The 24,765-nt window shown below is 40.8% G+C and overlaps 1 protein-coding gene and 1 long non-coding RNA gene across 4 annotated transcripts in view; one reads left to right on the top strand and one right to left on the bottom strand.

Moving 5' to 3' along the window:
- LOC120726585 overlaps positions 1-5,350 on the bottom strand; it is a 26,380-nt gene extending 21,030 nt beyond the window's left edge. The window contains exon 1 of the long non-coding RNA XR_005694340.1: positions 5,059-5,350. This is a non-coding gene — a long non-coding RNA (uncharacterized LOC120726585). The remainder of the gene's footprint in view (positions 1-5,058) is intronic.
- On the top strand, positions 3,269-24,765 carry LOC120726583 (TGF-beta receptor type-2-like). Of its 3 annotated transcripts, none has more exons than XM_040020261.1 (7): positions 3,269-3,394; positions 5,898-6,039; positions 8,655-8,845; positions 12,846-13,609; positions 14,453-14,594; positions 22,219-22,343; positions 23,688-24,765. In XM_040020261.1, exons 2-7 carry the CDS (start codon positions 5,909-5,911, stop codon positions 23,865-23,867), a joined length of 1,533 nt encoding a protein of 510 aa, XP_039876195.1. In that variant the 5' UTR covers positions 3,269-3,394; positions 5,898-5,908; the 3' UTR covers positions 23,868-24,765. The 3 variants fall into 3 exon arrangements, with proteins under 3 accessions (XP_039876195.1, XP_039876193.1, XP_039876194.1); XM_040020259.1 differs by lacking the exon at positions 3,269-3,394 and adding an exon at positions 3,401-3,641; XM_040020260.1 differs by lacking the exon at positions 3,269-3,394 and adding an exon at positions 3,653-4,418 and having other exon boundaries at positions 6,021-6,039.

The following is a 24,765-nucleotide window of genomic DNA, read 5'->3' as shown; positions in this document are numbered from 1 at the left end:
GTGAAGAAGATACTGATTCAAAATGACTCAATTGTTTTAGTTTTTTGCCACTATTCTCACCAGCAATTTGCAAGTTGCATTAAATTTCTTTCTGTTGTGCAAATACACATTGCTGCTCTCATGGGACTGCAGTTTTTCCTTTGGCATAAGCAGAACTTGAGCATTTTATCCTGTAACAAAGTCCTGACTGAAAGTAGGTTGTATATACAGACAGCATGAGGTCGGTGGCTTGCAGCTTGCTTGCTTTTATAACTGCTGTGCCAACAACACCCCAAAGAAGTATGACTAAACCTCCTCTGCTGAGGCAGTAGGGAATCTGTTCAGATACAAGTCCATACACCCTAAAGGCTAGAAAGCATTTTTATGAATCACCAACCTTGAAGGTGACCTGGAGATCAAGATTTCTTGATGATATGTCTGTAAAAACTGGACAAAATACAAATTCTATTAAGGAGGTTTGCTCTTTGTGAGAACATTTCTTCATCCTGACTCCTACAGCAACAAAAATCCTGGTTAATAAAACACTTGTGAGTGAATTTTCTCGCCCATTTTGCTTCGCCAGCAGATTTTAAAAAATATATTTACATTAACCTAAAACTTAAGACTATAAGATATTAGTAGTATATTTGTTTGTTTGGTAATTGTCATGTATATCATTGTCAGGTTCAAGAAAAAAGTTTGAGATGATTTGATCTTTGTGACACAGCCTTCAGCAGATAGGTATACTGTGGTTTTAAAGGGATGGACATGGTCAGAAACTATACTTAGGCAGGCTTTGGGGTTAAATGATACTAAGTTGGTATTAAGTGGTCTAAATTGTGTCAAAAAATATCCCTACACCGCTGCACCACCACCAGCAGCAGTGTGAATCACAGATACCAGGCAGGACGGATTCACGTTTACAACAAATTGTGACCCTATCTCCTGAAAATTGCAACAGAAATCGAGACTCATCAGAGCAGGAAAATGTTTTCCATTTTTCTGTTGCCCAGTTTTGATGTGCCTGTGTGAATTGTAGCCTCTGTTTCCTGTTCTTAGCTGACAAAAATGGCACCCAGTGTGGTCTCCTGCTGTTATAGCCCATCTACTCCAAGGTCCCATGTGTCATGTGTTCAGAAATGTTCTTCTGCATACCTTGGTTGTAACCAGTAGTTAGTTTAGTTATTGTTGCCTTCTTATCAGCTTAATGAAGTCTGGCCTTCTTATCTGACCTCTGGCAACAACAAGGCATTTTCACTGGGAGAACTGCGGCTCAGTGAGTATCGGTCCAAAAAAGAAGAAATTGTGTGTAAACCACAGAGATGGTTATGTGGGAAAATCCCAGTAGAGCAGCAGCTTCTGAAATACTCCCACCAGGTCATCTGGTGCTAAAAAACATGCCACTTTCACAGTCACTTAAACCGCTTTTGATACCCATTCAGATACTCAGGCTTGAACCTTAGTGTTTCATTTGGCGCAGGTCTACATGCATTGAGTTGCTGCCATGTGATTGGCTGATTAGAGATTTCCATTAACAAACAGCTGAAAAAATATTGTTAAAAATCATTTATTTTTTAAACAAGCAGTTAAATAGGTGTACCTATTAAAGTGGCTCACTGACCCGATCTGCAATTCAGCATCTTCCTCACTTTGAGTACTTGCCTTCTCCTCAGCTTAGCACTTAGTAATGACTCAATATCCCCGTGTGTCATCTCCTTTTGTGTAATACTTCCGGTGGGCACATGCGGGGGAACGGATCTTCTAAGAAATGAGCATACATTTTATGCAGAAAATCCTGTGTGGGAAAGACACCACACTTGTTTTTATCATTATTTTAACTACAGAGACACAGATGTGCAAAGAGACTGACATCCCCGAAAAGCCTTTTATAATGCATGCAGTGCGTGTTTGCCACCGGTGTTATCCCAAGGCATGAATCCAGAGATTTGTTATCAGGCTGGTCTGTTGATCTTTTCACTTGACCAGAGAAGTTTACGAGAACGGCGAGCACCTGTATGTTTACCTGGTGCTTGTTTATCTGTGTTTGCGCAATGAACTAGGAAAAAAAATAATTCAAAGGTAGACGTGCATGGAGAAACTTGTGCAAGGTTTAGGGAGGGGGGGCTAAAAGTGTAAATAAGCCTTTCTTGGCACACTTGAGTGTGCTGTGCTTCCTGTAGCGCAAAGGCAGATAAAATCACACAGTTTGGTACAGAGTATATTTATAAAGTTCTGAAGGCGTTTTGTTCGGGTGCTGTGGTCACTCAGCAGGATGTTGTGATCTACTTAGGTTTTGTATGATCTGTGGGGAGCTGCCTCACAACGCTGTGGGGTCTCCACCTTGTGGCTTGGACCCCATCATGCAGTGCCGGGTGGCTGAATGCCATGCAGGCTTGAATAAAAACGTGCACAGACTTGTGTAAACCTAAACACCCACACCCACTGACTAAGAGCAAATATGAAAAAAATAAATAAATGCACCATACTATTTAAGAGTACATTAAAACCTCCTGTATTAGAATTTGTATGCCTAAAATGTACAGTCAACTATCACTGAAGACCATCTCAAAACATGATGATCATTATTCTGAGGCATCTTCTGATGTTTTTTTCTTTTTAAACTCAACACTGCACCTACACTGAAGCCGGCTTGCCAGAAGTAATATAAGAGGTGCTAATAAAGTTCACTGAGCTGGTGGTTATAGAAAGTACAGCTCGGAAAAAAGGAAAAAAAGAAAAAGAGTTATAAGCCAAAGGGTTACAGGGTCAGAACTGAAACCTGACATCACATCTCAAGTATGCAGAGGAAAAGCAAAAGCAAACGCATGTCTGCAAAACCCTGGCAATAGACCAGTAATTTATCGGTGTTATAGTGGACTTAACCTCTGTGTGTCTTCAATAAAAACCAACACTGTGAGATATAAAGATACTCTCACAGCTTCTCATGTCATCCTTGACAAACCGTGGGCCTGGAACCTCTCCAGCAAAATCATGCAGCAGCAGAGGAACGCAATTTAAACTTTAAACTTGGATGGGGACATTTAAGTGAATTTAATGTGCTGAGTTTTTATTGTGTAAAACGCAGTAACACTCTAATAAATCCAAAACACAGAACTCAGCAGCTACCTTTCAAAGCTGACACCTCTAAATAAGATCTGCAACAAGTGACTGTTTTGAAGTAAAAGGGTGTTTGCATTGACTTAAAAGCCTATAGGCGGTTAAGCTATTTTTTGAGCGTGTCATTTCTAGTCTTGCTCTGCTGGTTTTCAGCCTCTTAATGACATGCTTCAGAGCCGCATGAGCCTGACCAAGAAGAAAAAAAAAAGAATACGAGAAGAAGAGGAAAAAAACCTGTCCAACCCCTTCTGAAGATTTCCTGTTTCATGAAATGCGCACATACTGTGAGTCATATAGGGTAAGTCCTGCCTTGTGTTTACCCAATCTGCTTCTTTTCCTTCGTCTTCCCGGAGCCGTGAAGGCGTTTAAAAAGGAGCAACAGGCGGGCCGAAGAAAGTCCGCGGAGACTGGATATTAACCCGCTGTCAAGGCTTCGGCAAATTAATGAGAAAGAGGGCAGCGCACAGTCTAAATGGAGCTACTTCGGTTTTCCGCTTTTTGGTGTGGAATGATACTCTTTGGTAGTAGTCTGCTCGAGGAGGCGGGTGAGTTGAACTTTAAACTCTCAGAAAAGTAGTCAAAGCTTCGGAACTTATTTCAGCGGACTCTGTGAAGAAGAAGCGGAGTGATACAAAGTGACAATTGATTACCCTTATTTATTTATTGGGCAAAAATATGATACTGTAATTGCTTTTTTTTTTTTCCAAACAGGTGTTTCTTTAGCTTTTAGCTAAAACTACGTAAAAAGAAAATACCCAGGTGCGAAGCCTTGTTTATTCAGGACACTTTACTTGCTAATGTGGTCTCAAATGTAAATTAGCTTCACTTGACTCCGTGAGTCTCTCCTGTCGCAACTTTCATCAGTGCGAATGCGATAGCTTTGGGAAGACATCACCTGCTGTAAGTCACCAGCCTCCTTTGGTTATCTGCATCTTTGATGTGTAGCCACAGTGCTAACAGGTCTAACGGCCCCCCCTTAAGGAAGACAGTGTTTTACCTTCATCTGTCTCAGACTCAGTCCCAGCGGCACCAAGTGGCTTTGGCTGCTCCTAATCCTTCCCCCCACCTCTCTGCAATTATATGTAGCCCTGGGTGACAATTACTACCATTCATCCCTTCCTTTGCCCGCCTCCTCCTGGGTTAAAATGACATGCTCTTTCAGAGGAGTTGCTCTAATGATATAATTACTCAGGCTCAGCCACCTTCCTACAGCACTCAGGCATGGACTATCCCTTCAGTGCTGATTTACTTCAAAACACCTCACCAGCCCGCTGGGCAGACTTTTAAAATTGCTCTGTGGCGTAGTTTAGTCTGGAGTTCAGGTGTGATATTTTCATGTTTGTTTTGTTTTTTTATTTGTGAAGGCCTCTCTCAGTGCAGACAAGCCCTGAAAGCAAAAACAAAACAAAAAAAGCCAACGATTTCCTGATAAGTTCTTGTGAAAGTGCCTCATCTGCTGCTGATTGTCAGGCGCAGCCATCCGGTGGCAGTGATCTAATTTTGCTGCACTTCCAGGGTGCATGTTGTACAGCGTGTCTGTTGCTGACCCCACCCTGCAGCCTGGGTGTTGGGGGAACAGACATAGTAGGATCCTTGTGCCAGGTTAAGAGCACACACACACTGACAGAGAGCACCTTTCTCGTAAGCTTGTGTGAAGCCCAAAGCATACTTTTTTTTTTTTTTTGCTGACCATGTCAAGAAGCACGCTTTCACTTACACTTCCCCTTCTAAAACTTATTTACTATTTGGTCATGTGATAAACCCTCAGCGGTGCCATTTTGAGACATCGACCAACTTCAGGTACATCAGTGTACCAGAAGCGGTGTTTTCCCTCTTGGTTTGTTCGTGAGTTGAATTCTCTGATGAAAACAGCAGGTTCAACTTCCTGTACACGTGAAGTCAGCATACAGATGAACTGTGGTTAGGTGGTTTAACTGAACCAGCAAAGTCACGTGTTTCCACTCTGCGTAACACATGCAATGCATGCATCTCAATCCTGCCAGACATCGTGATTGTTTCTTCTTTTTAATCATTCTCCTTATTAATCCTAGTAAATCTGAAATCTCCCCTTTCCGAACTGTTTCCACATCTTAAAGCCACAACATCCTCTTTTCGCTCATAATTTTGTGTAGTAGCCAGAACTCCTTTTAAAAACTAGAGAAGAGATTCTTCACCTTTCTGTCTCTGATTTTATTTTGGTGGGGTTTTTGTCATCACGTCCCTCAATGCAAGGATAAATTACAGAACTGCATCCTAGGACTGTTTGTGGAAATAAAATTCTTTCTCGCTCCTGTTCTTCACAGACTGATGCATAACCTCGTTTTTTTTCCCCCTTTCTTTTTCCATCAACAAATCATCAGCGGTGTTGGCACAACACCTTACTTGATGGGGAGCCGACTCATCGGGCTGACAAATTAGAGACCCTCAGCAAGAAAATTCATCCGTGTTTCCTCTGTTTGTTGTTCTTGCCTGTCTGGCAGTTGTCTCCTTAGATGATTATCAAACCCACAGGCACTCCTCACACAATCCTGTGTGTCTCACTGATACAGGTCTGAACAAGTCCAAAGGAGGTGGATGCCACTGCTCTGCTTTGTTAAGCTCCCACAGGGGGAGGAAAATGTGTCCACCCCTGTAGTATGAAATTGTTTGGATATTCCTGTGGCTATGTGGAATATCAGCTTCTGCACACTGACAAATTCCAAAATACCTCCGTCCTTTGATTAAATTTCAGGTTTTTAAGGCTGTTGAAATGAAATTCACAACTTAGTCTTACCTCTTTCACTTCCTCTTTTTTTTTCCAGAGGCCTCTATAATGAAGATACATAAGCTGTGCAAGTTTTGTGATATACAGCCAACTAACTGCTCGGGTAAAGGGAACTGTAAGGTGGAGTGTGGCATTACATCTATTTGCCCCCAAAAAGAAGACGTGTGTGTCAGTATTTGGTAAGTGCCCACTGAACTTCCTGCCTTGTGATTCTAATGCAATGATTCAGGATGTAAATGAACAATTAAACTATAGCAAAGAGACTCAAGAGCTTTTCTTTGTTTCGTTCTTTACTTTCTGACGTTTATTGTGCCTTTTATATTTATACGCCTCTTCATGCAAACACAAAGCGAAGTTAGGAAATAAGGGGAACAATGGCTACTTATTTATTCATCAAATCAGCCGTCGTTTCCTTCCTGAAGCTCTAAAATCTCCTTCATTGTGTGACCTTTTGCTTTTTTTCACTTTCTCCGTCAGCATTTTGCCCAAAAAGCCGGCCCGATTATGACAGCTCGTGATCGCCTAACCACCCGTCAGCATCAAATCTGACTCTGATTGTGAGAAGCAGTAGGAAGCAGATTTGTATTGGTGTTAAAAGCTTAAAGCAGTGCTGCTGTTTCTCATTATACTCGCAGTGTAGTGGGCTTGTTATGAGCTGAGGTTAGCAGAAAGCTAATGGCACGTGGACAGCAGCACGTCTTTAAAATGTCTCTCATAACCGCCCAGGTAGCACTGCTCAGCAGGAATTCCAAATGTAAATATGCTGATTTGTACAGAGCCAAGTTTTTATTTTTTTTCTTCTGTTGTTTGTATTTAAGTCTCCATCCTTAGAACTTTGAATTCAATGTTTTAGTCATTTGTGTGTGTATATTGTATATTACATAAAAATATTGCCATTTACAGCTACAAGTTTGTCATTGCATTATGTACCTAATTATTAAGGCTGTGCAAAAGTCTTGATCCACCTCTCATTTCTGTATATGTTGCTTTCAAGAAGCCAAACTTTGTTATACTCAAGTGTTCCTGAGTAGTAGTTCTCCAGACTTACAGAGCTTTTCTTTGGACATAAGCTGCTTTTCATTGATCTTCAGTTCAGCCCTTGTGCCTGAACATTTTCAGAGGATTTTATTTTGTGCTTGGGTTGTTGTTTAAGTCATTTAACACTTATCTATAAATCAATCAAGCACAAAAAAGGCGCCTAACAGAAAGGGATGAACCGGTGTTGTGTCTATACATAAGAACTTTTACATGAGTGCAAGGTTAAAAATGCAAGGAAATATGAGTTTAAATACCTCAACCATCTAAAGCAATAGACAGTGCACAAGACAGGTGAAGAAGAGAGTGCAGGTTGGATAGAGTAGGTGGAGACATGTATTAGGGATGATTTGTGACACAAGGGTAGCAGCAAGAGTGAAAAGAATGGTTTATATATGAGACCTGGCATATGTATGGTTTATAGATGGTGGCACTGACTAAAAGACAGGAGGCCAAGCTGAGGATGTTAAGACTTTCCATGGGTGTGACCACGACAGATAAAATTAGAATTGAGTACATTAGAGGACAGCTCGGGTCGAGTGGTTTCAAAGGCAAGTTTTAGATGGTTTGGACGTGTGCAGAGAACAGAGAGCGGGTATATTCAGGAAAAAGGTCTTCAATGTGGACCTGCCAGGCAGGAGGAAAACAGGAAGACTGTAGATAAGATTTATGTAGTAAAGGAGGACATGCAGAGGGTTGGTGTAGCAGAAGAAGATAGGTTGAGACGGAGGCTGATGATCCACTGTGGCAACCCCGAAAGGGAGCAGAGAGCGAGGAGAAAGTACTTTGTAGTACTAGCAGTCGACAAACATACAATTTTGTTTTCTTTCCTTTAACCAAATGTAAGAAAAACACCAAACATAACAGTTTGACAGGAATAAAATAATATTTTTGCATCATCAAGTGATTTCTAAAAAGAGATGTCAGCTGAAAGCTTGACCAATCGCAGCATGTTGAGCAGTGTGTCTGTAAAAATAAAAAAAATTGAGGAAACTGAGCACATGGTGGATAAAATTAGAAGTGACAGGCCAAAAGCTAGATTTAGATGAACAGTATCTGAAAGTTACGTTCTTAAGAGATAGGAAAAGATCCTGTAATGACCTGCTGTGCAACTGGACAGATGTGGGCATCATCAGAGGCAAAGAAATGGTCTCAGTGGAAGGACCGCTGCAAAGAAGCCTTTCGTGTCTTCTGGAGAGATAAATCCAAATTTGACATTTTTGTTTGAAATTGTTGTCAATATGTAAGGAGAAGGTCAGGAGAGAGGTACAACAGTGTGTGTCTAAAGCCATCTGTAAAACAGTGGAGGTGCCATCATGGTGTGGGGCTGTGTTTCAGCTAGTGAGTAGAAGATCTTGTCTAATTTGATGCAGTAAAAACATACCGACAGAAAAACGCACAATGGAACACTATCAGTCATGGATTGGCCTCCACAGACAGAACAAGAAGCTGCCTAAGAGTGTTCAGGCTGTGTCATTGGGGTCATACAAAATAATTTTAAGTTAGAATTGTAAAATCCCTGTTTTTACTTTATATGTATTTGTATATTTCCATGCATGTTAGCACACATTTCAATAAATCGCTGAAGCTGTTTAGCATTTTCCTAGCAAAATACAAAGAAATCAGGGGTGACTTGAGACTTTCGCACAATAGTGTAGACCTGCCATCATCTCTTTGTTACAAATCTTTGAAAAGCAGGTAGTGAATACAAGAACTCAAACTTGACTAGTAAAGTGTTTATCCGCCTTCTCTTTCTCAGGAGGAAGAAAGATGGCAACGTCACCTTTGATACAGTGTGCCACAACCCAGCTGAAAAACTGTACGGCTTAGTCTTAAAGGACTACAACAACAGCGAGTGTGAAATGAAAGAGCTGAGTGGCATGGGCTCAAAGTTCTTCATCTGTTCGTGCTCTGAGGATGAATGCAATGAGCGCGTCTTTTTTGACCCAAGTAAGTTAAATTGGCAATTTTTCAAAATGTATGAAATAAATGTGGTAGAAGACAGTTCACTATTAATATTTAACTTGTTTTTGCTATATTTGAATCTTTTATTGTGAAATGCTAAACTGTGCGCAACAAATAGCTGCAAATTTGTCAGTCTAGCAACACTGGTACATAACAAAGTCCATGCAGTAGATTTTTAGAGCCTTTTGAATATAGCTGAGTGCTCTGAATGGAAATTGGTTTGATAAGAGTGAAATTAAGCCAAAATGGTCAAATTGCAAGCTGTAAAACCCAAACAATTAACTAAAGCAGGCTAAAGCCTCTTCAGAGCTGCAGCTGGAAACAGGGACATTATGTCTAAGTAATTGGTGTCATAACTACATTTCGGTGGGTGTCTGAACTTTGATTCCAAATAAACACGGAGGCTCTCTGATGCCCCTTTTATTCGTTAGAAGTGAGGAAAAATGCTCTGAACTTAATTCTGCACCACAGTTAATTTACTCTAACTAGGTGATAATGTGCACCGAGTCATGTTTTTCACCAAGAAAGCAAAAATCAAAGGATCGATAGCAAGAAAGGTGAGGGTCAAATAAGCAAACCGAGGGAAGACAGCTGTTACAAAAAATAATTTTAAAAAGAAAGGAGAGTAGAGCACAACTAACCAGTTGAGAAAAGTTTAGCTCTCAGCAGCTGTTAAGTGAAAATATAGCTACCAAAAAGACCTAGCACAGCTTAACACCATGAAACCCACGGCCTTGAATTACAGAAAGAGCCAGAGCGATTGAGCAGCAGCAGGTTCATTTCCAAATGATGCGACACAAGGGAAAAAAACAAACTTATTTTGCTAGTTATAATGAAACAGTGTCAGGCAGCACATCGACAAACAGTGTAAACATTATTATGTCATGCATGGTGTTTGCTCCTTAGAGTAGTGGTTTACACATTAGTTTTGCAAGCCAAATGTCTCTGTTTAAATTCCAGCCAATAAAACATCCCTTATGGGATTGCATTAGGAATCCACTGCAAACACTCTGCCAAATTAAACAGCGACCCACTGTGACAAGGGAGCAGCCGAGAGTAACCACATGACATCTCTGTTTGTGTTTGATAACATCAAAGGAACAAGACAAGAAAATCACTGTCTCATATTATTGCAATATAGTGTTATTATAGTGTAATTATAGTGTTGGTTTTGTAAACACAAATAAGCTTCAAGTTATTTTGGTGTGCCCTGATGACCTGGTTTGACACCTGATGTGCCTTTAGCACCGCACAGGCTGAAAACAGTGTTTGGCTGTGAGCAGCTTTAGAGGCTCATATCAATCCTGCACGCGTCATTCTTCTAGATGTCTGTGTGGCAGATAGTGAGGAAGAAGATGTGATAGAGGAAGTGAAGAGAGCAGAGGGGGAGGATGAAGAGAGATTTCTTATAATTACACAGGATGTTAAGAAAACTTTTTTTTTTGGGGGGGGAACATGTTCGTAATACAACGGTCTTTATTATGCAGCATAGTAGTCTCTGCATTTTCTTAATGTAAGTGTTAGAAGACTATAGGGTTGGTATTTCAAATGTCTTTATGACATTAGAATCATGAACATTCAATTCTAGATGTTCAAGTTATTGTAGACGACAGCACGCTAAGAAGTGTGTGTCCATTTTAACATGTGCAGCGTTATGGACGTAAGTGGTACTCTAAGGACCCCTACAGGTTCTTGTAAAGTTGTTGGCTCAATTATCTATTTAAAAAAACACACACACACAATCAAAAGATGGATGAGAGATATGAAAAAGGAGGGTTCCTGCAGAGAGTGCTTTTGAGTGGGGCTCAGAGTTCTGTGTTACACCCCTGCCTGGAAATAGTTTTCAGAGTTCATCACTGGGAGAGTCATACCTTACATATTGCACACCAGTTATTTGATCTGATTTTTAAGTTTTACTCCCTCAATCTTTCATTTCTTTTTAAAGTGGAGGAAGATTCATTTAAAATCTTAGAAGTGGAAGTATTTATTCTTTCATTTGTGAGGATAACATGATAACGTCAGAATTTTTTATCAGTTTGTCGTGCATGAGTGCCAACATGTGTGCACTGGGATGCTCTCCAGATGCATAATTGCAAACAGCTTTAGGAGATCATGTAGACACTGGCTTCTAGACTCCAGTTACAACATTGGCCCTGGAATAAGATGTATTTTGACTACGGTGTCCCGGCAGTAATAACACTAAGGTACATTTCCGAGACCTGGCTCTGCACCGAAAGCCAAATTGAAAGCATCTGCGCGGAGCAAAGCACGTCATGGAAACATATTTTCTCACTGTTGGGAATGTCTGTGCGCTCTCTGGAAGTTCTCAGTGACTAAAGTGGGTAAGTTCTGTAGTAAAGGCACTGCAGATGAGCTTGAACAACAGGGCAATAATGCCAATTTGAACCAGTTGAACCTGTTGAACAAAGCACCATTTAACGATTCAGCTTTTGCTTGCAGTTTTCCCTCTCTTCATACTGTTATACAGCTGCCTTGAGAAGCAAGCTAATGGTATTTCCCACCCTATTATCAGAAACACATTAACAAAGCCTACTGGGAACGGCAATGTTACAAAATGAGACCTAGCTTGAGTGAAAACAAGGTACGTCAGTTGTTATATTGAATGTGAGCGGGTGGTTTGTCAGAGTAACACCCATGTGAATGCCAGAATCGAACAAGACGTAACAAGATGATCAATGTTATTCACTTCACCTGTCAGTGGGTTTAATGCTGTGACTGAATGGTGTGTAAACAAATAAACAAGTACAACTTTAAAGCTTTATTTAAGATGGTAGGTACCACTGTTTTCGATGGTTTCCAGTCGTTATGTTATGCTAAGCTAAGCTAAGCCTATCTGAAGCATCATATTTAACAGGCAGGTATGTGAGTAGTATGGATCTACTTCCCACCAGCAAGAGTATTTCTTAAAGCCTTTTCCCTCTAAAGATTCTACCCTTGTGTATGCAGTATTTCACACTTTGAACTTAAAGATACTTCTCAATAACACGGTTTTTCACAGCATCTCCAGACCTTAAATGTAGCATTACTTCTGCACTTTCAATAATTCACACAACAAGTAAGGATTTTGTCTAAAGCCCGGAGGAGTTTGGAGGCACAGTGACAGGTTTGTTGTGAGAAATAGCTTCTCACTCCACAAAAATCAAAACAAACAGTCTGTCTGAGGCCCTGTAGAGGATTTCAGACATGTGGTTTCCTGTTCAGAAAAAAAAAAAATTAGAAGTTGAGGGCTCAACTCGGCTGTCGGTTAGATGCCCGACTCTGCTCCGCGCATTTACACTTGCTCCTAAAATTGTTTGCCAGGTATTTCTTGAAAAATAATGCACACGTGATACTCTTGCCTACACGTGTTATGCAACTCAAATGTAAGCTAGACAGCTAAATAAAGTGTGGCATTTGCTTTAGCAACACAACTTATAAATGACTAAATTTAGAGCGCTTCATACTGGGGACCATTTGAGGTTTTCTTGTTTAGTGTTTTATGTCTGGTGATCTACTTTTTATAGATCTTCTTCTATTGCTGCAGCTTTAAAAACTGGACTATAAACACAGCACAAGCATAAACTCTCACTGTTTGCCAAAACCAAAGCAGCTACCAGACACACCACCTCCCAAATTATAAGAATCAGACATGAGATCGTGCTTGACTGGGTCAGGGTTTGGAGCAGTTTACATTTGTGGCTGAGAATCTAACTTTAGCTCTGATCCTGATAAACATTCCTCAAAGAAGCGTCGGGTTTCTCTTGTCTTCTGATTACTTTACTTGTAGCTAAGTGCTGATACAATCTGCCACAAAGTAATTTAGTGTTTTATGTCTTCATATTGTGGGTGTTGTAGTTTTAAAAAAAAAAAAAAGAAACACACTTACTACTCTCACAGATTTAAAGTGACTTTTAAACTGGTTGTCTGTTCTGCATCTTAACCTCACACTATCTTCATTAACACGTGCTGATTCTTTGACTTTTAGGGCCCACGGAACCACAGGTGATGGCTGTTATCTTAGTAAGCCTGGTGCCTCTCCTGCTTATGGCTACCGTGGTCATCACTTTCTTCTACTTTTACCGTGTGTGCCGCCAGCGCAGTGGCCACTGCGGACACAAGAAAGATTCTCTGCTGGAAATCGACCCACTCGTCATTATAGAAGAAGACAGCAGCTCCACGCACGCCAACAGCCTCAATCACAACACTGAGCTGCTGCCCATCGAGCTGGACGTGCAGGTTGGAAAAGGGCGCTTTGCAGAAGTTTACAAAGCCAAGCTGAAGCAGGGCTCCTCTGTTAGCGTGGAGCAGGGCTTTGAGACTGTAGCAATTAAAATTTTCTCACACGAGGAGTATCCATCCTGGAAGAACGAGAAGGACATTTTCTCAGATGCGGATTTGAGGCATGAGAATGTGCTTCACTTCCTGACAGCAGAGGAGAGGAAGGAGCCGAGACAGTACTGGCTGATCACAGCTTATCATCCACGAGGGAATCTCCAGGAGTACCTGACTCATAATATTATCAGCTTGCATGACCTGTGGCTGCTCGGAGGTTCGCTAGCCCGTGGAGTGGCACACCTTCACAGCGACCGCACCCCCTGCGGTCGCTCCAAGGTGCCTATCGCGCACAGGGACATTAAGAGCTCCAACATACTGGTGAAAAATGACTTGACCTGCTGCCTGTGTGATTTTGGCCTTGCGCTTCGGCTGGACAACTCTCTGTCTGTGGATGAGCTGGCCAACAGTGGGCAGGTAAGGCTTACCTAAGACTAAATTTTGGGCGATCGATTGTTTTCACTTGGCTGTCAATCACTTCAGACATCATCAACTTTGCCAGTGCCCCAAACACAAACCACTCTAAGCCCTGTCGTATAATTCTTCTGGGATATTTGTCAGACTTTGAAAAGAGCCAAGCTATATATCAAACCTTTCATTTTCTTACCCTCACAACTTCAGGACATTGTGTGTATATATGGCACTCACTCCATCTTGTCCCCAGAAGGATAATACTGATAGAAATACTGCTGTAAGTGCTCTTGGGTTGTTGTTGTTTTATCATAGTCACAAGACAAACAGGCTTGATTGATTCTTAATGGACTCATTACAAAGACGTAATAGGCCAGAGACAATTTACACTCTGTTATGAAAATGGCTTGTTATGAAAAGGACTCACCCTTTGCCACACAGCACACCTAATGCATTGTGATGCCCCTAATGCATTAGGAGGAAGCTCCAGTGGACACATTTTCAAGGATGGTAATTATGTGAAGACAAGCAAGGTTTTGATGAGCTCAGTGGTGCCCTTTTTTTCTAATTATTTTCTACATCAACTTTTTTTCTCATGTAGATAAATGTGATTTAATCTCTTAGAGCACACAGGACAAAATCACTACCTGTCGCTCGATTAATGCAGCTACTGTTTAACGAGCCGTTTTCAACAAAACGATTGCTGTTTTAGCAGATTAAAAAAAGTGGTTCGCCACCTTCCCTTAGATGTACCTCTATATTTAAATCGTGCATAACAATATTGTGCATTTGCAACTACGGTCAAAGACGATAATTAATCTGTGTCGCTCTCTATTTGTATTTCCACAGGTGGGCACTGCCAGGTACATGGCCCCCGAGGTGTTGGAGTCCAGAATCAACCTAGAAAACATTGAGTCTTTCAAACAAGCCGATGTTTATTCCATGGCTCTCGTACTGTGGGAGATCATCTCAAGGTGTAGTGCAGTCGGAGGTAAGATCATGAAGTCCTTCTATGCTCTATGTTAATCAGTTAACACGCTGTGCTGTAGAACGATCGCTTCAGTTAAAATTCCCCAAAAAATGCCAATGTTGTTTATTGTTTGTTGCTGAGGGGGGGAAACGAAAAGAAAAAAGGGGTGTGCAGGGAGACAGAACACAGCACAAAAGAAGCGATAGCAACATGCCACAATGATCCATAAACACGTGGGGAGTGGAGAGGACGTGCAGTGTGCATAATGTGAAGCCCCCCCCCCAGCAGCCTGAGCCTATGGCACCTTAACTGAGGGACGGTTCAAGGTCATTTGATATAGCTCCAACTAGAAGCTGGCTCCACAGGACAGAGGCCTGAAAGCTGAAGGCTCTCCCTCCCTGTTCTACTTTTAAACTTCCTAAGAACCCACGTAGGCTGGCAGTCTGAGAGTGAAGTCCTCTATTAGGATAATATGATGGTATGAGATCTTTAAGATGTAACAGGGACTGATTATTGAAGTATGTGAGGAGGAGGATTTTAAATTTAATTCTGGATTAAACAGAGAGCCAATGAAGACAGGCTAATATGAAAGAAATATGGTCTACTCTCGCTGCATCCATCTGGATCAACTGAAGGCTTTTCAGGGAGCTTTTAGATCAGCCTGATAATGATGAATTACCATAGTCCAGCCTAGAAGTTAAAAATGCATGAACTGTTTTTTATTTTTTTACCATTACTCTGAGACAGGATGTTTGTAGTTTTAGTGATAGTGCACAGATGAAAGAAAGCAACAGTACATATTTGTTTACTCTGCACGCTGAAGGACATATCCTGGTCAAAAAGGACTCTTCCAGTAATCCAGTAGCACATGATGGCTCTTAGTCCTGCTTTTTTTGAAAGGAGAGATGACTTTTTCCCCACCGTCAATAAAATGAAGTCTGAACACGAGTTATGAAAAGCCTCCACTGGCTTTATCCAAATGTTTTGAATAGATTAAACAACCTTACATAAACTGATGATTTAGGCGTAAAATTAATTATTGATGATATAGAACATCAGTGAATGATTATGTAAATAGAGTTTAGCTTTAATGTGTGTTTGGGGAGGAATACTTAAGATGTCGGTGAGAAAAAAGCATTGGTTTCTTGCCAGAGTCGGTTTAACCTTATCACACAGGAAATGCAGAAGACAGAGTCTATGCTATGCATCTAGTTCCTGAAACACAGGCTACTTAAGAATAGTTCAACATTTAGAGGAAAAAAAAAACTTTTTCACTCTTCTTCATGTACTAAATGCGAGCGTACTATTTGACACTTTACATCTCACTTGTTATTTTCTGTCACGTTTTCTCAGTACTTGTTTTAAACCCAATATTCTGTCTTCCTGACTATCAACGTAGTGTACTGTACACACGTTTAACACTCCCTCTAACCTTTGCGGAGATAACCATCAATTTCCTTGGTAAATTAGCTCGGGTCACTGCAAGTATAGGAAACCAATAGAAGCACTGATTGATGAAATTCCCTTTAGAGGCTGTGTAAATATCCTCAGAAATACTGTAAAAGCTTGTTTGACCTCTGAGCAATACAAGCACCAAGTGACCAACTCCACTGTGAGTTCACTTATTAGCTGTGTGACAGGACTTATGTGTGAGCATTCGTTGACCCATTAGTCATGGTGGGAAGAAAATCTAAAAGTGTCAAAGCCACAATCCATCTTGTAGAAGCCTCAAGGATCAGCCTTCACTTTACTAATGTACCGTTACTCGTGTTTGTCACTCTGCAGCAAAACAAGGTCGAGGTATGTGCAAATAATAGAAGTGGTTGATTATCTGAAGCCAGTACAGTGCAGTATTTCATGTCGACAGAAGGTTATTTGTTTTTGCTTCCTTTTGTGTCTCTGTGGTCCTGTTTGTTTCTGAGACTGCTCCTGTCTCCATTGTGTCACAGCAGTGATTGAATGCCGGGTTTGGGCATGAACACTTCTGCTTCTGAGTTTTCCTGTTTTGCCCCCACTAACCTCCCTCCCCTCCCTCCCCAGGGGGCTTCCTTGAAGTGTATCGTGCAGTTATTCTGCCCATGAGTCCTCTGAAGCAAAAACATGAGCAAGTGACCCACAATTCCTCTTGCTTTTCCTTCCAAACTGCAACAACGTGGGTGCCCTGTGGGTACAAATTTGAAAAGAAAACAGAGTATTTCCTGCTTTGCAAAGAGCACAGTCCCAAGACGCAGGTTTTTTTTAGAGAGATTTTAACTTTGCAAGTGTGGTTTATATTAGGACATTTAGTGGTTAATGTCTCTTGAGATCAGGACAGGCAGTATATAGAGATGAGTAAAGATGCACTAAACAGATCCAGGTTCACTCTGGCTTCATTTGGTTTCCTCTTGAGGGATTTCAGGAAATCTGCGCGAACAACATCTTCATTTGTTTATCCTGCGTTTCCCTCCATCCGTTACATGCATGTCAGATTAAGTCCTTCATTCCCTTACTTTGCATTAGTTTAGGTTTAGCTAACCTAAACACTGTATACAGAATTAAACGTTATGCCAAAACACATTTTTGTCCTGCCCAGATACACTCGACCATTCCCTGTTTCTAAATCTGGCACTTTCAACTCAGTTACGCTACATTTTTCCTCCCGTCTCTCTCAGTCTCTTTCTTCTGAGACACAGGTAGGTGAGGCAGCAGTTAATTAGTCTCCCACTGCAGTGCAACACACCATAGGCAGCCGTGAAGCTTTACTCATGCAGGCACAGACAAGACAGGACAGGCCGGTGTAAATTTACTAGGGAAAGGAAGCGCAAGGTTCCCGTCCCACCTCTAGACTAAAGATAGAAGCCACTCGGTTAGTTCACATTTTCCTGTGTTTCACATATCTCTGTCCCCATTTTTCAGACTTGGCATTTCTTGGAGAAGTGTAAAAGGGTGGGGTCTGTAGTTCATCAGGGCTGAAACTGAAGGAGACGTTTTCCTGTTCAGAGATTAAATCACTGTACAAACAAAGCTAAGCTCTCACCTTGATAGACGATGAGAAAGGTGGAAAGAATAAGCTGCACAAATGAGATGGTGTAATTTGGTTTTCCCTTACTGGCAGCTAAAAATCTCCTTGCAGATAGTGTGCTGGCTGAGATCTGGTATTGATTCTGGAGCAGAGCAGCATGAGAGCAAAGCTGATGTGTTTACAAAGTACACTCAAGAGTTGCTTGCTTTCCTGCTGCTGTTTTTTTACTATGAAGTTGCCACGTTTTCCCTGGAGGTCGGTGAGTCACTTATGACTCCCTGAGATCTTACCTTCCTGAGACAAAATATGAGCAGATGTGAACCCACACTCATAAATTCAGAGTGATACATCCCAGGGCATCAGTATAATGACTAGGGTGATGCCCTGCTTTTTTCTCTTGTCTCTGATGCCACCTGCCTGTGTGAATGTAAGGAAGATGTCTGATCACTGCAGGCAGGCACAGGGCTGCTCTGTCACGGCTCCTGAGGCCGTGGTCTGATCTGAGATCTGCCAGACGAGAGGAAAAAAACTGTCTGTCGACAGCCAGCCAGCCAGGCACAAACCATCACTTTACCTTTTTTATCTTCCAAGACTGAGGGAAGGGTTAGAGCAAGGGGGGAAACAGAGAGATCAGCACACCTCCAAGAGAAGGAAAAGTCAGATTCCAGGCTCAGATCTTTTTATCTGAGTGTCTGTTCCTTAAAATGCCTCTGCTGTATAATTTAGCTGGTCCAGATTTAGGTCTTGGAAAGATTGTGAGGGCGTTCCTCGAGCGGGTGGGGCAAAGTAGGAGGATAATAGCGGAGTGGTGTCGAATGTGGAGCTGCAGACGAAAAAAATGCCTCCATTCCCTGAGGGGAGAGGTTGAGCTTGACTGGAGAGGAGGAAAGGTTAGGGCAGCTGCTCTCCAGATGTCAGACCATCAAACCCTTCAGAACTGGAGGGTCTAATGCGTGTGGTGGGGGGGCTGCCACAACGCGCATTTAGGAACAAATTTTAGACTTGATTGAGGATGAAATAGGGTCAAAATACGTGCAGCCAATTTACGTTCCCTGAAGCTGCATACAAAGCGGGCTAAAATATTTTTTTGGTTTTACTTAATGGGGTTAGTCGATGGTTAGGGAATGTATCAGCTGCAGTTAATGGTAGGGTAAGCTTCCAGGGCAAGTCGGTGCCATATGCCCTAAAATTAAGCTCTGCTAATGAGTAATGTTCATGTATACATCTGTAATGCTTGAGTTTAACAACAGAAAACAAGTGTTGGAGCCACCGCAAACTAATGAAAACCAGCAGCGGCTGGGAGTAGATTAGTCAAGCTGTTGTTCCAGACTCAGACAGACTTGGGGAAGCTGACACAGTTGTTGCGATCACATTACTAATTTATTTCCAAATACATGGGGAAACTGTTTGGATCGCTTTTGCTGTATTATTTATGTGTTTAGGTGACAGGATTTCTCTTCTTATTTTCAGTGTTTATATTTTATTTAAGCTATAATTAGACAAAAAATTGTTCACTTGGAAGGGCAGCAGAGAAAGACTATCAAACAAAATGTGAAATGCTTGTGTTGACTGATTTCTAAGCAGACCTGTGTGAGGTTAGTATTTCAGTATGCCAACTAAGACTGGTGAGTTTGGGATGTGCGTAGGGGAGCAGGTGGTCAATCTACGAGAACAAAAGTGCAGTGTGACGGATGTAAATTACAAAGCTTCAAAACGATGCCATTCATCAAGAGTTTTTCCTTGTTTGCAGTAGGAAAGAAAAATGACTACATTTCTCTTGGCTGCATATGCACAGACACTTTCTACTGCCATGGCGGACAAGTGGGCTGGAAAATAGACATTAAGGAGGAAATATGTGCTAGCATTGCAAAATCCACATCACTACATGTCAGCTGTCGGACATATAGTGTAAGTTCCTCATTGTTACTGTGCTGAAGTTGTTAAATAGCTTTGGAGGAAATCTTGTCAGTGTGCAATGTGTGACTTTTGCAAACCCCAGCAGTCCTCACTCGCACTGTATTGTGCTTTCAGAAGCCTCTTCTGCCACTGCAGTTTAATTTAAGGTTTACCTTTAATAAACATCTTTGCCTTTAGAGCCAGATTGGGCAAATCTGTTTTGTCCTGGAATGCACACTTTGTTTATGAAGTAGTACAAGTCCTATACTCGAGAAGCATTGTTTGGAGATGAGCACACCAGCATGTTTGCTGACACTTTCCAAAGTGGGTTTGCTGTCTAGAACACAGTTATACACTCCCTGGACCTGTCACTACAAAACAAACAACATCTGTCTCCTTTTCTCTTAAAAATGGTTGACTGGGTTTGTGTTTAAGCTTGAATAACAAACCAGAAGTACTTTGCTTGCAGTAATGTTGAGTTCCAGACTGTAAAGAACTTTTTTTTTTTTTTTTTTTTTGCAGTAGTCTGTGCCCCAGAATCCTCCAATTCCTCTCTGTAGGTTGCATAACTCCCTGCGATCTTTTCTTTTTAACGTGTTTAAAAAGAAATAAAACGTCATCACGATCATCAAACAGTACAAACAACATGCTTATGTGAGGATTATGTGTTCCAGTTGTTTATTTTAAAAGGCCACAAACAGCTTTTATATATTTCTTACCTTTTTTTTCATAATAATTCACATACAAAATATTGTTTTACTCTCAGCAACAACATGTTGGCCTTATGACTGAAGAGGCAACCTCAGAACCCGCCGACAGCTGACACAGCTTTGTTCTGCACTGTTACGTAAACTCTGAGATTTACATGAGAAGATGCAGGACAAATCTGCATTGTGCTTTTTTTTTATTATTCAGTACATTTGAAATCTCTGTGTTTCCAGTGACAGATTTAATAGCCAGCAGTTAATTACAGGGATTGTATTCTATTTTATTGTTAGAAAATATGTATGTGTGTATAAATATCTATATTTTTATACCACAAAATGCCTCTGCTACAATGAAGTATAAATTAAAGTGGTTCTGCTAGATTCTTACTGGCCTGTAAAAGCCATTGTTCTGTATTTCAGCTGTGTGACAGTAAACAGCAGCTGCAGTATCACTGACAGAAATATAGCCACAGTATATTTGGGTCCATAAGGGAACCGTGACGCGCATTTGTCATTTTGCCTCTGCATGCCACCCCCACAGTGGTTTTTACATCAAACTGTGCAGACCTTTAGCTTTAATGCAAGGGGTCTAACAAAAATATTGCATTGACTGGAGCCGTTGTAGTCAATGACTGACTGACGTCTAGAGAACACGGATATCACCAAATGCTCTGTTTCCTCCCTTGAGATGCTCTGCTACATCTTTACTGCAGCCGCTTCCAGTTACTGCTTGTTTGTGGGTCTTTCTGCATTAGGTCTGGTCTTCAGTAACTGAAAAGCATGCTCCATTGGGTTGAGATCAGGTGACTGACTTGACCCTTGAGGAACATCCTGTTTCTTTCCTTGAGAAATTCTTGGGTTACTGTTGCAGTGTGCTTTGGATCATTATCCATCTAAACTCAAATTGCTCTCTGCTTAGTTTTGCAACATTTTTCTGAGTCTAAGCAGAGAGTGCAGCCCTATACACTTCATTCTGCTGCTTCTATCAGCAGTCACATCATGAATAAACACTCGTCAGACAGTTTCACGGGCAGCCATACTTGCCCATGTTATCGCTGCTGGTCATCAGTTTTTTGTTCCTGTTCAAAATTATTCTTTTGAAACTTCCTGAGTATTTACAAGAATTTACCACTGTTGTTTAATAGTACATTGTAACTTTCACACAGCCAGGATGCATTGTAAAATGTGTTCGTTGTTTTAAACGACGACTCTGTCTTTGTAGGTGAGAAAAGTAGAAACTGTTTTAATTCTGACAACTATTTGCCACGTATGCCAGGGATCACAGTCAGACTCCACAGTGACTTTGTTATATAGTTTATTAATATGCATCTCTTTTTCACTTTATTCTCTCAGTCTGATTTTGTATCCATTATAAAATCTGTTAATTTTGCTAGTCCATCTTTTAATGACTGATAATTAGCTTGAGCTAGGTTTTAACTTCAGTGTAATTCAGTGTTGCGGCTGAGGAATCCAAACTTCAAACAAAGAGGAATTGGAATTCATACGATATATTTTTTCGGAAACTGTTGACTCATAGCTCTCAGGCTGTTTCCTGCAGACCTGCTTTGAAATTTTGCCCTAAGTAAACACAACTGGTAAGTGGCCTTTGACAAGCACTCTGGAATTGTTGTGTAAGAGAGCTGACACAAAGCCAGAGCATTGTTGCTGAGGTTTCTTTAAACTCATCGACAGTAAGGCTAAAAATGTGATGATAGTGTTTCTCTTCAGAAAATCTCGCCCATGGCCCCTCTATCAACAGCTTAGGGTTCTTCAGTTGTTTGTGCCGCTTCAGTGCTATTTAAAGTTTGCATCCTACAGTTTCAATTTAGAGTGCACAGTGAATCCTTTGAGAGGTGTTATTGATGTGTGTGCTGTGGGGCACCTCCATCTGATCTTTCTCTCTATTCCACAGAACTTCATCTGTCAGATGTGATCTGTTTCAAAGTTGTTTTGCCCGTGTAAAAGCCTAAACTTACCAGCTTGAGCTGTGCACAGGCTAATTCTCTGAACCCACCTGTTGTTTCTGTGTGTTCACATGCAGACGTGAAAGCATACGAGCCACCGTTTGGAAACCTGAGAGAACACCCATGTGTAGAGAGCATGAAGGACAGCGTCCTCAGGGACAGAGGAAGACCTGAGATCCCCAACAGCTGGACCAACCACTCGGTAAGAAATGAAATTTATAAATGCCTCGTTTGTAACCACAAAATCTGTGTTTTAACAGATTTGTCAGCTGATATTAAAAACAAAGCACAGCAAACATAAAAAATAAGAAAATAACATTGATTATTTGGGATTAATCACTACGGGCCAAACACAGACTTTAAATACTTTCAGGTTGTTTTGTTTTTTTGTTTTTTTTTTGTATAAATAACATTGAGTCATGCAAGGCTACTTTATAGAAATGAGAATGGAACACCTACTTTAAACAGTCTTCAGTATTCCAGATCCTTCACACTGCTGTGAGAACAGTGCAGGTAATGGTGTGATGAATTGACTGTGTCCATTCTCTGCTCACCCTCACCTAATTCCAATAGTGAGAACATTACTGACGCAGGCTGTCCCTTGCAATATCCACACTGTGTTTAAACTAGGGTTTGCAAAGTTTACATGGTTAAAAGTCTGTATATGCAAACTATGGCCTACTCATGAATGTGCCCCCTTTCACATTTTATATTTTTATTATTTTAAAATGTTAATATAGTTTCTTTTCCTACGAAGAAAACTTAAAGTGGCCATGTTAACAAATAAATCATAGTAGGGGATCAATAAATTCTCTAAGATACAAAAAAAACATAAATAAACTTTATTTTCCACATTGGCAGCCAAGTTTTAAATCAGAAGTGTTTATAGTTGTTCCAAACAAAGGGAAACTGTCATAAAGAACGAGACAGTGTTGTTTAGATTTGGAGATAACTGCACACATTTTCAGTGTGTCTCCTGGAGGACATTCATGCTGCTGTACTCAGCAGTTCACTATGTAGAAAATAAAAGTAGAATGCAAGAGGGTTTAAAACCGTCTCCCTTCTGCACAGCTTATTTATTTATGCTTTACTATGTATGTCACAATGAAAAGATTCATCCATTCAAGCTGCCACAGCGCATTGTCACACACTGTCTCTCGCTTTGTTTTGCTCTTCTTTAAATAGGATTGTTGTGATATCTACAACATTAAAATGAGCTCTGTGTCTAGCTACTGGTGGCACCTAGTGTCTCCATATTTTAAAGTGAAGCTGTACACAAGATGAAGCAGCTGCAGCATTTATGTTCAAAGAATTGCATATTATTCTCCTTGCAAAATGGTCCTTCAGAAAGAATAACTCTCAATGCTAGTTTCTCCAATAGAAATGCATCAAAAGTCCTATATAAAAGTACTGATACAGAGGTGCATATGGATAAACACACAGTTGAAAATGCAGAAATGCACATTCATAGCTACAGTTTGAGTTAAGTTGCATTGCCCCAAAGTCGATTATATTGACTAACTGTGAGCCTGTTCTCCTCATGCAGGGCATCCAGATGTTGTGCGCCTCCATTGAGGACTGCTGGGACCACGACCCGGAGGCCCGTCTCACCGCCCATTGTGTTGCTGAGCGCTTCAATGGCATGGAGTACCTGGACAAGCTGTCAGATTGCTCTGACTCAGAGGAGAAAATCCCTGAAGAAATCTTTGTAGTGGATGAAAAGTAAACGCTTAACAGAAACACTGCCCCCTGCAGGGTGACTGAGACATTTTTATCAAGCTGCTGAGGGGAAAAGGAATATGAGTGGAGGCATTTGAAATGTAGATGAAAGTGAACTGTTTCCAGAGGTGGGCTTACATATTCTGGATTAAGTCCTGAACAAAAAGGGCGCTCACATTATAAAGCTTTTTTTTTTTTTTTTTTTTACCAAATACTATTTGCACTTTATAAACATCTATGCACACCAAACTATATATATGTTGTGTCTTATTTGTTTTTAAAATTTCAGGTATAGGAAATAAACAGACTGCAAATGTATTAAAAATGGGGCAAGACTGACCAAATATTAAGACACTAAGATCTCCTGCACCTGCCTTGTTTTTCGAAATGGCCAGGTGGTCTTGGATCAAAGTCCAATGAGCTGAATGAAGCAACATTTCAGGGTGCTAATAGAACCTCTGGCAAGAAGTGGAAATTATTCACGGCAAAGAAGTAGAGGGAAAAACATCCAAAGAACTAATCTGCAGGGATAGCTGATTTCATATCTCAAGGACTATGAAATGTAAAATAAAGACAGCAAAATCATTCTGAAAGGAGAAAGGAAACTGAGATATACAGAGGTAGGTGTGTGTTTGAGAGAGGGGGGGGATTTTACTCAGAGGACTCTAAACTGAAAAAGGAAGTCTGTTTAATAAGACAAAGAGAATAAAAGGAATGCAGAGATGTATTAAGGACTCCAAACTGGAACATCCAGTCACTGTCTATATGTTATAAAAGCTGAATTTTTTTTGTTTTTTGTTTTTTATACTGAGAAGGGAATTCTGATCTGCTCAGAAATTATCTGTATCAAAGGAATTTTTGTATAGAAATCATTATTAAAAACGTTACTATGCTCTCTGTTTGAA

The sequence above is a fragment of the Simochromis diagramma genome, unplaced genomic scaffold (assembly GCF_900408965.1).
Source record: "Simochromis diagramma unplaced genomic scaffold, fSimDia1.1 OVJJ01000753.1, whole genome shotgun sequence".
NCBI lineage: Eukaryota > Metazoa > Chordata > Actinopteri > Cichliformes > Cichlidae > Simochromis > Simochromis diagramma.
The sequence above is the reverse complement of the archived record's forward strand: the minus strand, read 5'-3'. Positions and strand labels throughout refer to the sequence as shown.